General features: G+C 44.6%; 1 protein-coding gene across 8 annotated transcripts in view; it reads right to left on the bottom strand.

Annotated features, from left to right (window-relative positions):
- The window catches only part of DOCK4 (dedicator of cytokinesis 4), a 247223-nt gene that overhangs the window by 120624 nt on the left and 112749 nt on the right, over positions 1-13850 (bottom strand). For all 8 annotated transcript variants that reach the window (XM_083399233.1, XM_083399234.1, XM_083399227.1 and 5 more), the window contains exons 9-10: positions 2493-2574; positions 692-752 (exon numbers count right to left, since the gene is read on the bottom strand). In XM_083399233.1, the coding sequence (XP_083255359.1) occupies positions 692-752; positions 2493-2574 (143 nt within the window). The remainder of the gene's footprint in view (positions 1-691; positions 753-2492; positions 2575-13850) is intronic.

Genomic DNA, 13850 nt, shown 5'->3' with positions numbered 1-13850 from the left:
CGCCAGCTCACACATAATGCTAACACTGGTTTTTCCAGCCCCAACAAACTGTGGTAAATCTTAACTAGGGTTAGTAGAAACAAACCAACTTCAAATTGTAGTCCATTGTGTTTCAACTAACTATAGTTGGATGAAATTAGTTGAAACTTAAGCACAGGCAAAGGTTTGTATGCAGTGCTTTTTTTTCTTTAAAAAAATGTTTAGGGGTACTCTCATTTTCCTACTCATATTGAACTACTGCCCCTCAATGAGGCCGAACTTAGATTCACAAAATGTTTAGGGGTATGTGTACTCCTGCGTCCCCCCAGAAAAAAAGCACTGCTTGTAAGACATATGAAACTAAGGGTGATCTATAAAACAAAAGTGGAAGCTTCTTATCTCTTTACTGTGGCCTCACTGGAGGAGGAGCGGGGAGGAAGGGAGAAGTCATATGCAAACCTCATTGCAGCTCATTCTTGTAATGCTAAAGAACCATGGCCCTAAACCAGAGTCAAGCATTATTACATGCGAAGAACCCTTTCTGAAAGTATTATTAATATTTCAATGTAAGGCATCCCGAGTGCTAAGTGGTGGCCCAGCAGCAGTGACAATAAGGATAACCATCATTGCACAGTGAAAACACGTGGCCTGAAATTATCACATTATCTAACATCTTCTTACGTAAAGGTTTTGGGGAAACAAGAGTACATACCAATCCGTATAATGTGCACAGTGATGTAGATGTCTTTCCTGAGCTCACTGCTTCCCAAGTCCTGTAGACAATCAGAACAGTCTACAATTATTAATCTTTGTTGTGTTATTACAGTATACTTTTTCTAAGTTTACTTGTGTCTAGGAAATAAAGAAACAAGGAGGTGATAGCTTCAATGTATTTGACTGACTCACAGAAATGTTTGCTCAGAAATAAGTCCCATCGTGTGTTTAAGATTGAAACCTAAAAGCTTCAATGGCATATACCGTACTTATATAAGAACATTGCTGAACTGTGGCTAGTACCATGCAGGATTTTGAAACTAGTGTGTGTCCCCACCCATCACATATGCATGATCATAGAATTGTAGAGTTGGTAGTGACCCCGAGGTTATCTTGTCCAACCCACAGCAATGCAGAAATTTCAACTAGATCACACATAGCAGATGGCAATCCAACCTCTGTTTGGAAAAGGAAAGAGAGTGCACCACCTCTTGTGGGAACAGCTCTTGCTATCAGAAAGTTCCTCCTGATGTTTAGCCGAAATCTCCTTTCTTGCAACTTGAATCCATTGGTTTGGGTCCTAGTCTCCAGAGAAGGAGAAAATAAGCTTGCTCCATCCTCCATGTCACAGCCCTTTAGGTATTTGAAGATGGCTATTGTATCTCCTCTCTTGTTCCTCAAGAGGTTTGGCGTGGGTGGCACTGTGGGTTAAACCACAGAGCCTAGGACTTGCCAATCAGAAGGTTGATGGTTCGAATCCCCGTGACGGGGCAAGCTCCCATTGCTTGGTCCCTGCTCCTGCCAACCTAGCAGTTCAAACGGACGTCAAAGTGCAAATAGATAAATAGGTACCGCTCCGGCGGGAAGGTTAACGGCATTTCTGTGCGCTGCTCTGGTTCGCCAGAAGCGGCTTAGTCATGCTGGCCACATGACCTGGAAGCTGTACGCTGGCTCCCTCGGCCAATAAAGCGAGATGAGCGCCGCAATCCCAGAGTGAGCCACAACTGGACCTAATGGTCAGGGGTCCCTTTACCTTTACCTATTGTATCTCCTCTCTGTCTCTTCTTTTCCAGGCTAAACATACCCAGCTCCCTCAACCGTTCCTCATAAGGTTTGGCTTTCAGACCCTTGATCACCTTGGTTGTCCTCCTCTGCACACATTCCAACTTGTCAATATACTTCCTAAATTGTGGCACTCAGAACTGGACACAGTATTTCAAGATGGCAAGCGTATCATGAAATATTGAAAGGGCTGTAACATGTGAAGTTCTATTGCCTCAAAGATAAGGAATGCCATTGGTGATGGGGTAAGCGGAAGTCAGTAAAGGATTGCCCATCAAATTTGGAATGAGCATATTCATCTTGCAATCAATATGACCAAGTTCCCTAACCCTCTCTGTTAAATTGGACTGGCTCTCAAGTTCTGCAGAAATCAAATGAGGTTTACTTCTTAAAATGTGGTTTTAAGTCTGCTTCCCAGAAAGGAAGCCCCATTGAACTTATGTAGCCTTGGGTTGCAAGAGATTTCTTTGATTTGGCAAGTAAGATACAGAAAAGAAACACACATTCAAGTTATCAAGGTGGCTGTCATACCTATTTGGCACAGTTGCTGGTACCCAGTGGAAGGATGCTGGACAAAATGAATAAGTCTGCACAGTTATGCCCACTCTTTTGTGCTTTGTAGTATGCTTTCTATTTCTACAACTGGGCTACCAGCAAGGAGGCAACCCCATTAACAAAGTCTTGATTGATTTATTTTTGCAATTATCAAATGCAGACAAAAATAAACACCCACTCACCACAAAAAGAGAACAATGTCTTTCTGGCTTCTCTGGACATTTTGGCAAACCATTCCGATTCAATTTTAAGAAAAATCTCTCGCTGTAAAAGAAAAGAAGCAATGTGATATAATGGGCAATATTTAAAAACAATTTAGACATCTTGGGGAAGGAGAAAATACATCTAACACATCTGAGTAAACATGTTTTTGTCACTGTTTCCACAGCACACATTTCCAATATTCATAGCTGATGCTGCAAAGAAGTTAAACCTTCTTGCTGTGTGGCAAAAGAGAGCTTATTTGAAGTGAAAATCTAGAATTCCATGGAAATGGTGCAATGGTTTCAAGAAATGTTGACTTTAAATCGAAGCCAGATGTGATCTTTAAAGACATTTAAAGTTCTTTAATTAAATTAGCAAATGGGAAACACATCAGAGCTAATGTTTCAGAAGTTATGAGCGCATATAGGATATTAGGTCAATCAGAAGGGCCATAATCACAAAGTTTGTAAGAAAAACATTACTCTTCATCTAAAATAGTGTGTGTGTGTGTGTGTGTGTGTGTGTGAGAGAGAGAGAGAGAGAGAGAGAGAGAGAGAGAGAGAGAGAGAGACATTAACGTCATTCTAGAAGCCAAAACACCACCTGTGATGTTCTGTGAAATTACATCTTACAAAATGAAGCTGTGGGTGCTACAAATTAAAGAGCAGGGGACTGTCTCCCCAAAAATGGCTACCTGAGGAACATGTGAGGATGGAGATTCGCCCTCCTCACCATTCCATGTACTGGCACAAAATTTTACTTCAGCATTGGTTAGCATCCTTCTCTGTACCCGACGGCAGCAAGCTAGGTTAGTGGTTGTAGGACAAATTCTGTGGCACACATAATTCCCAATCTCCCGCAAAGGGGATGGATCAGGGAGCTCTGGAAGAATGGCCAGAGAGACTGCAGCTGCTCACCCCCCAATATGCCAACGTGAGACAATATATGTCAACCTGAGACAATTGCTTCACTGCCTCATGGCAGGGCCAAGCTCACACAAGAGTGGTGTGAGGAAGGAGATTTTTAATCATCTCCCCTCATCCTGTTTTCAGATAAAAAAGCCCCCATCTGCTTCACATCCTGCATAGGAAAAGATATCAGTTTCCTTAGGTTTTCCTTTAAGGGCGAAAACAGTTGAGGCGGGGGGCACACAAAGACACACACCCACATACAATTTTTAAAGGGGGAAAATGAGTGATGCCCCTTTCCTCTGCTTTAGCTTGAAGCTTGCCCCGGTATACTTTGTAAAACAAAATGAACAGAGACAAGCCACACACAAGACTGCATCGCATTAGCGTGGCCCAGCAGTTGCTCATCACCTTTGCCATAAACAGCATCAATTTTAAGAAACTGACATCTAATTTTAGCCGCTACCACAGAAAACAAATGCCAGTAGGATCAAATAATTAAGACCCAGAAAAAGCAGAGGCTCCCCACACAAGGCTTTTCTTTTTCACTTGCTGTACCTTCCAATCATCTTACCATCAAATCCCATCATACATAAGAGATCACTCCGTACATTCCTTTTTAACTATAGCTTTTTCAGCTGTTTCCTTGGCTTCTGCCAAGGCTGAGCGACTGCCACACATATGCTGTCTTCCATGTGCAACGACGAAAATAGCAACCGGAACGTCTATGCAAGTACAATAGAAGGACTAATAGTACAAGTATATTGTGTGTATATTGTGTATGTGTGTGTGTCTGTGTGTGTGTGTGTGTGTGTGTGTGTGTGTGTATTTCTCCAAGGCTGAACCAGTAGCAATTCAGGAAGATCACACTCTCACAGGCTGTGTTCTGCAGGTTTAATTTCACCAGCTCATATTCCAACTAGGAAATTTGCAGGCATCAGGGGTACTTTGGCTGCTGCGGTTCACTTTAAAACAAGCTGAAACGGATGCAGCTCAATTCTCCTGTTGCCGAGGGGGCAACTGTCAGCGTCTGGCAGGAAATCAAGCCCCAAGTGGTTGGGTTTCCAAGTTTGCGGAGAGGTGACCATCAGTCTGAAGGGGCCAAGAGGTGAAAAACACTGTCCAGGACAAGCAAGGGTCAACTTCTCTAAGCAGCAGCCAAAGATCAGAAGCAGGAAGCGTAGTCCAGGGCATGCAGGCCAAATTCCTTTAGCAAGAATGTGGGAGGAATAGAAGAACAGGATCTTATATCGGCAGGATCCTCTCACGGGGAAAATGTTGCTCGGCCTGAGGGCCAGGAGACAGAACTGGTTCCAGATTCGAGAGGGCAAACAGCACACGATTCCTCAAAACTATGCTACAACACCAGCATTAAAACAGTAGCTAGATTCAGCTCCCTGGTGCTGCTCAGATCACGAGGCCAGGGTGAGGGAAGAATGGAGGGGGGGCACCAAGGACATTGGCCACTTCTGCTGGAGTACCAGGCCCAAGGGTTTGGATTTGGATTTGATATCCCGCCTTTCACTCCCTTTAAGGAGTCTCAAAGCGGCTAACATTCTCCTTTTCCCTTCCTCCCCCACAACAAACACTCTATGAGGTGAGTGGGGCTGAGAGACTTCAAAGAAGTGTGACTGGCCCAAGGTCACCCAGCAGCTGCATGTGGAGGAGCGGAGACATGAACCCAGTTCCCCAGATTACAAGTCTACCGCTCTTAACCACTACACCACACCATCTTGGGTATAGAGAGGCTGGTCCTTGGGGTGATCTCACTCTGTCAGGTGGCAGGGTTGGCACTGCAGCCAAGCTGGAACCATGGAAGAGCTTAGTCTCCAAAGCTTGAAGCAAATCCACAGTCACATGCTGGTGGCCCAGAAGGAAAGGCACTAAATCTTGATTTTTGGGGAGCACAGTATAGTAACTCCCCCCCCCCGCATAAACGCTCCTCAGGAATTACAGCAATGCCACTTCACACAGAAACGACGACAATGTTGGTGTCTGGTGGGCTTCCCTCAGGAAAGCATTCCATAGAGGGCCTGTTCTGTCACTCCTATCCTCTGGGCCTCCTTTGGAAGTGGCCAAGTGTCAAAACTAGCACTTTGAAAAAATAAGATTATGTAAATGTTGCCTTTGAGGATCCATACATAACAAGCAAATTTTGCATCTAACTCAGGGGTAGGCAACCTAAGGCCCGGGGGCCATATGCGGCCCAATCGTCTTCTAAATCCAGCCTGCGGATAGTCTGGGAATTAGCATGTTTTCACATGAGTAGAATGTGTCCTTTTATTTAAAATGCATCTCTGGGTTATTTGTGGGGCATAGGAATTTGTTCATATTTTTTTTTCAAAATATAGTCTGGCCCACCACATGGTCTGAGGGACAGTGGACTGGCACACAGCTGAAAAAGGTTGCTGACCCCTGATCTAACTTGTGGCTCTGCAGATGAGATGCTGAAAAGATAGTGACCAGTACACCATGAGATGCATGCTAGCATTAATCACACGCCTGGATTAAAAGCTGAATGGCTAGAAGAACAGCGCTTTTTAGGATATTTGCCTGATGTGTTTTCCTTTTTATGATCATCTGTCCAACTCTGTCACCAAAATCAAGAACAGTTATTGTGAATGCTTATGATGCGCTCTACTTCGCAATGTGTTTCTATGAATTTACATGTGTGTGTTGTAAAATTAATTGAACGTTCTCAAATGTAAGCCCTACTCTGATCAGCCACAGTACTAAAAATATCTCAGCTAGCACATTTCTAGACTGTCACCAGTAACCCCCCTCACCTGACAAAACCCAGGCCTCTGCAAGTTGAAGAAATTAAAAACATGCACTTAAATATATATTTAGCTGATTGTCTGCCACCTACTTAGCAAGCTTGCTTTAAAGTGTGTTTAAAAGAAAAAACTTGTTGAAAACACTCCTGTAGTAAGTTACATCTCCCGTCACAAACTTCTAGCTTATTATCACCCGATCCATGTTCATCTCTCTCACCTTCGAGAGCAGGGGTCGGCAAGGTTTATCATGCCTGGGCCAGATCAGTCCCACAGAGATTCCTCCGTGGGCCGGATTGTGCATGCATGTGAGCGCACGTGCCTGCGATTTTTGGCGTCTGCATCTGTGCAGGTGTGATTTTTGGCATCTGTGCATGTGCAGATGCAATTTCCGGCACCGTGGAAGCAAGTCCCCATCTCCGAGCTGCGCCGGTTTGCGTGTTCAGACCCATAAACCTCCCGACTCAAATTTTTGGTTTGGTTTTTGGCAGAATAAATTGATTTCTGTAATCAATTTATTGATTACAGAAAGTGACTAGTTGCATAGGCTCTGTTTAGACTAGCTCCCTGCCATGCAGGTAGCACTGACCCAGGGCACCATCATAGGTCAGCCAAGGGTGAACAGCTGGATAAGCGGAAAGCCGGGAACGGGCTAACTCCGCCACCCAAATGTCCCCCTGGACTCAGGCATGGGCACAACCCCCTCACAGGGGTTGACCAAACCATTAAGTCCCTGGATTCCTTTAATGGAATACCCTACACATAGGGATGGCGCGAGCGTTCTCCCATCCCTATCACCTGAACCAGAGCCTATCCGCAACCTTACAAGTTGTGACGATTTGCTACATGGCAGGCAAAACCCAAATGGCAACAGCCAAGTGGGGGAAATTCCTGCCATGCCCCTGTCCCAACGACAGATGACACACAACGGCATAGCAAGGTCAAGCGCAACAAGCCCTAAAAGCAGGGAGAGGTGGGCAGGTGTTCCGAATGCACGCACCGAAAGAGGAAGCTCTGGGTCATGTGCATGGGCATAAATAGGTCCCTCAAACCATTTGAAATGCGTCCCATTGGCCAGATTGTACCCAGCTTTGAGGGACTTACCAATCGGGTGTTGTGGCTTACCAGTTGTACCCAACCCACAACACAGGGTGTCAGTTGTCCAGGTCTCACCACAATACGTGCCCTCTTTGAGGATGCAATTTAGCACAGCATGCAAGCGGGCGGCTCGGTTTGGGGGCAGCTCATGGGCCGGCTAAACAACCTCCGCGGGCTGCTTCCGGCCCATGGGCCTTAGGTTGCTGACCCCTGTTCTCTCTCTCTCTCTCTCCCAATTGTCTTCCAAATCAATGTACAGGTGGAATGAGAAACTCAATTATTTGGGCAAATATCATGAAAAGAAAGGGCTTAGAATGCTACAGAAGTATGCTTAACCGCTAAACAGGAGTTTCACATCTTGTGGGAAAGGGAGAGTAACTATGCACACCTGCCATATTATTATGTACTCCAATTCTACAAATGTGAGAAAGTTTAGAGACACAAAATGTGATTTATCTGTTACTGAACTGCACCACTTCAGACTGCCTGTGAGAAATCCAACTTTTGATTGCCCTGGCATGTTGGGGCAAAGGAGGAAACAACTCTGCATGACTTATAAACAAAAACTAGCATACTAGGGAGGGAGAAGGATTTACCAGAACACATCACCTTGCCATGCTGATTTTGGCATGTGGGCGGAAACATTTTATTCAAGGGAAATTTCTGAACATTTCACTCCTCACTTGCAGTCTGAAGTGGTCAGTTCAGCAGCAGAAACTGCACATGGGATAGTCGATTATGTATAACAAACAGATAACTTTTGAGGGGTGTAGCTCTGTGGTGGAACGCACAGCGGTGGTCCGGTGTTCAGTCTTGGGCATCTCCAGTTTAGGCTAGGAAGGACTCCGTCTGAAATCCTGTCAAGGGCATGTGGAGAAGAAGCCCTGGGGCTTTGTGGCATTTCTGTGAAGGTTGGACAACAGAGAGAAAGCAAGAAAGCAAGCTAGATGGGTAGCTCAGTCGGTGGAACATGAGACTTTTAATCTCAGGGATGTGTGTTCAAGCCCCACTTTGGGCAAAAGATTCCTGCATTGCAGTGCGTTAGAATAAATGAACTTTGTGGTCCTTTCTAGCTCTACTGTTTTATGATTCTTTGATTCAAAAACTGTTTCCTTTACTAACCAGATGGGTGGGATAGGTATGGCATCCCTTACTGGCTTTGATTTCCTTTAAGTCAGCATTCATAGTTCATGGCCAAAACATGTCAAAGATAAGTTTTAGCAGCAAGACAACACAGCACTCTTTCTTTCTCTCTCTCACTTCACAATCTGTCCTTTTATTCCTCAGCAACAGCAATAACGACGCATCTACTTGGCACCTCCTGTCTAAACAACATGTTTTGATTTTTTTTTTTTACCACTCATTTTAAAGAGAAAATCAAAACCAACTGTTAAGCTTGTCCTTCCTAGGCCTAAGGAACCATCAATTTTAGCCAATTTCAGCAAACGTGAGAGCAGCGATGATGGGCTGAAATGGATGACAATGCTGGAAAAAGACAAGTCTTTTGGGGCAAGCTGCTTGGAACTGTTGCTGGATCACAGATACAAGTAGTTATGTGAGAAATTGGCATCTTGGGGGATGAAAACCTGATGGGGTTAAAGTAAACATCATTATGTGTGAAGATGCTAAAGATAATGACAATGGCATCTTAGCAACTGTGGAACCATAACATCATCAGAGAAAATAGAATTTTTATTATTTATTTATGGATCGCCTTTTACATTCCTCTCAAGGCGATTTACAAACATACAAAAAAGGCTAAAATTATTTTTTAAATGCTACTGAAAACAGGCACCAAAAGATAGGTTTAAAAACAGTACCAATGCTGGGGCTAATACATTTTCATTCAGCTGGGAAAGTCTGTCAAAACAAAAAGACCTTAAGTTATTTCAATAAAGTATGGATAGGCAGAGGTGCCATCTTCGTAAGAGGATTGACAAGGCCCATATGTGACGCCATGCAATGTCATGCGTGAGATGTCAATTGGTGCACCTGTGGATAGGGAGTGTCTTCTGTATCTCAACAGAGAATGTAAGTAATGAAAGGGTTGTAAAGGAGAAAAAATGCTGGTTCTGTTCCCGATTGGAATAAAGGATGTTCATTCAGAGACTCCTTTCATTGCTCTCTTCTGCCTTCTTCTTGCACTCTCACCCAGCTGAGGACACAATATCTGTGGCCTACTGCTCTGGCATGGCAACCATTTATTCCAAAATTTTAGGGTATGTGTGTCTTGTTTTTGTCTGGTCACCTTGAAAGGGCAAACTCCAGCTACAAAGGCTGCATCTCTTGCTCGGGAAAGTGGGAGGTTTGATGCTGGCGTCAAGTTTTAGTTGTGGATATGCATTACTTTTGCTTCTTTCTGAGTGACATGGTGTGTTTATTGTTAGACCTTATTATGAATTACCAGTGGATTGCTTAATTATATGGTATATTAATTAATATGAGGTATTTTCATTGCTCTACAAGGGACGCGGGTGGCGCTGAGGTTTAAAGCCTCAATGCCTAGGGCTTGCCGATCGAAAGGTCGGTGGTTCGAATCCCCGCGGCGGGGTGCACTCCCGCTGTTCGGTCCCAGCGCCTGCCAACCTAGCAGTTCGAAAGCACCCCCGGGTGCAAGTAGATAAATAGGGACCGCTTACTAGCGGGAAGGTAAACGGCGTTTCCGTGTGCGGCTCTGGCTCGCCAGAGCAGCGATGTCACGCTGGCCACGTGACCCGGAAGTGTCTTCGGACAGCGCTGGCCCCCGGCCTCTTTGAGTGAGATGGGCGCACAACCCTAGAGTCTGTCAAGACTGGCCGGAACGGGCAGGGGTACCTTTACCTTTACCTATTTTCATTGCTCTATTGTTCATGACTCATATTGCTACATTTTGTTATTGTTGTGAGTCGCCTTGAGCATGGTTTACTATGGAAAGCTGGGATACAAATGAATGAGCCAGCTGTGTTAGAAAACGTGCAAATTAGTATATGGTGCAAAACTTAGAAATTATGTTTGATAATTAGGTGGACTGAAGAGGCCAAATCTTTGGTTAGGATAGGAGCAAGCAATACTAAACTCTGACTGATTGTTGCTAATCTTGCACCATTCTTAATCTACATTATTATCTAAGCACTTCATTGCTACAGTACATCTCCCCCTTTACATTGCTTTTCTTTTTTGCAAAGCTAATAATACTCTGTATGAATATTGTTCTCTGAAAAGCACTGTCTATCATCAATGATTGATTTGCTTCAGTTACAACCCTGAGTCTTTTATCGCTGGTTCTGCCTTGCTCCCTGACCCGCTGGGTTGCTAAGGTGCAAATGTGAACCTTGATTACATCACCAAATTAACACCAATTACAAGACACAGAGGATGAAAAGAATGCTGAGGAGAGAGTTATGGCTGGATAACAGAACAGCTTAAGGGGGTTGTGATAAGCCGCAGAAGTAGAATCAGCTCCAGAAATAACATCAGTTAACAGACTTCCATGCCAACTTGCGGCTGCTGAAGGCAGCTCCATACATTACAACTGCCAAGGGAAACACCGACATTTCATCAGTGTTTCCCGCACAGCAAATGTGTAACTACACAACCTTTAGAAAACATCTGAAGGCAGCCCTGTATCAGGAATTTTTTATTATGCTTTTGTATTTGTTGGAAGCCGCCCAGCGTGGCTGGGGCAACCCAGTCAGATGGGTGATATATAAATAATAAAATTATTATTATTATTATTATTGATGATGATGATGACAACCCCTAGCCAGTAGCAGAGGCAAGCTTTCATGCACCCAGCACCTGTTCATGGTTCTAAGGCAGGAAAGACAACAGAAGTGCAGTTGATCATCTTTGTGGCCCCAGCCTGAACAGCGATTCAACCCCCCAGGAGGGCATGGAGAAAGAGTAAGCATGCATGCTTCTGTTAGCCTTCACCAGTTCTAAGCTGTGTGTTTTGGTGGGCGAGTGTGTGAGCAAATATGCTTCAGTTTATTCTTGACAGCATGTTATGCAGTGGTGTAGCGTGGGTTGTCAGCACCCGGGGCAAGGCAAGTAATTTGCGCCCCCTAGAGTGAGTGAGCCAGGTAGGGGCAGAGAGCTGCGAGTGCGAGCGCGCACCCCCAAGATGTTGCGCCTGGTGCGGCCGGGCCCCCCTGCACCCCCCACGCTACGCCACTGATGTTATGTTTCAAAGATGCAGCATGAAGACAAGGCTACCCAACAGGGGTGCCAACTTGAATAAAATATTGTGGGGATCCAGGTAAGCGCCTGCCCCACATAACTGATCACATGATGCAGTGCACGTGCATCATTTGAATGGGAATGCTTATCAACTTTGTGGGGGCTCAGCCCCCTCAAATATTTTATTGTGGGAGCCAAAGCCCCCATAGCCTCTAGGAGTTGGCTTCTATGCTACCAAAAGATGTTTTGACCTCTGAACGGAGCCCATGTCGAATTTAGTAACACCTTTGCTTTGCTTCCAATACCTCTTTCCCCCCTTCTGCTGCTTCCTTTTTTTCATTTAAGGAATTTAATTGACAGCCTCTCTGCCTGAAGGCAGCCGAGGCACGATGCAACATTAAAAACCAACAGTACAATTCGGGGAGGCAATAAAATTACAGAAGCCTAATAAAGCCTAATGTTACAATATAATTTTAAGAATAGCATCAGCAATACAGAAAATCTATATGGCAACAAAATGCAACAGGAAATGTTTCCACCAGCCAGCACTTCAACAAGTGTGTGTGCATAGTGGAGAGAGGAAATACACAATCCAGCGCAGTAAGGTTCTCATATCAACCCTTTCCTGATCAAATTTCTCACTTGCAAATATGGTTGCTACAAGCAAGCATGATTTCTTTTCCTCTAAACCACCCACAGCCAGGCTAAGCAAACATAATTCAGAGTAAAAAATACTAAAATACTGCAAGGCATTATTTATAGCTCTCTGTTCACTATTGCTGCAGTGCTAAGGCCTTCATTTCTATTTTGAATGCAGTAAGATCGTAGGAGAAGAAACAGGATGTTCAGTTTCCGCAACTGAAAAATGCAGCAGAGAAACAAAATCCCAAATCATGCAAAAATGACTACTTGCCCCTCTTTCTGTTTTTATTTTTTAAAGCAGGCCAAAAATAAAGTTTTGGTTACATGTAACTGAAATAATAGGAAATTTCATGTACAACAGAATTGTTTATACAGGCTAACCTTATGGTTATGCAGGTAAGTTTCTAAACCTATTTTGTTTGAAAGAAATTACAGTACAATCCTATGCAAGTCTGCTCAGACATAAAGCCTGTTGAGTTTACAGTAGATTGATCCAAGGTAAGCAAGAACAGGACTGCAACCTTAAGAGGTCTTTGTTAACAAATGTGGCACTCACAATAAAAGGTAAAGGTACCCCTGCCCGTACGGGCCAGTCTTGACAGACTCTAGGGTTGTGCGCCCATCTCACTCAAAGAGGCCAAGGGCCAGCGCTGTCCGAAGACACTTCCGGGTCACGTGGCCAGCGTGACATCGCTGCTCTGGCGAGCCAGAGCCGCACACGGAAACGCCGTTTACCTTCCCGCTGGTAAGCGGTCCCTATTTATCTACTTGCACCCAGGGGTGCTTTCGAACTGCTAGGTTGGCAGGCGCTGGGACCGAAACAGCGGGAGCGCACCCGCCACGGGGATTCGAACCGCCGACCTTACGATCGGCAAGCCCTAGGCACTGAGGCTTTAACCCACAGCGCCACCCGTGTCCCAGCACTCACAATACTGACGCTGAAAAAAGCTTCAAAAGCAAAGCAAATTGGGTTTTCCCTATAGCTGCCCAAAGTGAATCACCCCTACCTTTCCCAATCAGATATTTGCAGGAAGAACAAATTATTTCCTTTGCAATAATGTCATCCGATGTCACTTTAGGCTCCTAAACAAGTGACAGGTGAAATATGGTATACACAGTCCAACTCAGAAGAAGAAAGGTGGGGGGGGGCAGGGAAGGGAGAAACCCTGAAGAAGTGAATGCAAGCTGGTCAACAAAAGGATTCCTTATTCCTTCCAGGAGAAAGGCTTAAGAACAAGAGAGAATTGGACAGATTCTACTAACTATGAAGGCTACCTCCACTGTTGGAGGCAATATCCCTCTAAATACCAGCTGCTGGAAACCGCAGGAGGGAAGAGTGGTGTTGCACTTAGGTCCTGCTTGCGGGAACCCCGTAAGCATCCAGTCGGCCACTGGGAGAGCAAGATATTGGACTAGATGGGGCCAGTGGCTCTTCTCACATTCTTATCTTCATTGTGCAGCTAAACGTCCTTATGCTAGTGGAATTGTTTAGATGTGCATCACCTCCTTTCATAATCTCACATTAGTGCGTGTATGTGTGTATTGTTGCCTGTATTTTTAAACTCTGTTTCAAAATAAAAGTAAAATCCCACGGAACCAAGAGACCCGTGCAATCCCACGTCCACATGTGGTTATGTTGTCTGAGTAACATAGCTCTGTGGGATATTATCATGGAGAAGCATCTTTAAGAAGCTCTAATTCTTCATCTAACCAGCCCTATCATGTTTGACCTCATTCACTCTTTATAACGAAACCT

This window comes from Podarcis tiliguerta (genome assembly GCF_965153285.1).
Source record: "Podarcis tiliguerta genome assembly, chromosome: 10".
Lineage (NCBI taxonomy): Eukaryota > Metazoa > Chordata > Lepidosauria > Squamata > Lacertidae > Podarcis > Podarcis tiliguerta.
The sequence above is the reverse complement of the archived record's forward strand: the minus strand, read 5'-3'. Positions and strand labels throughout refer to the sequence as shown.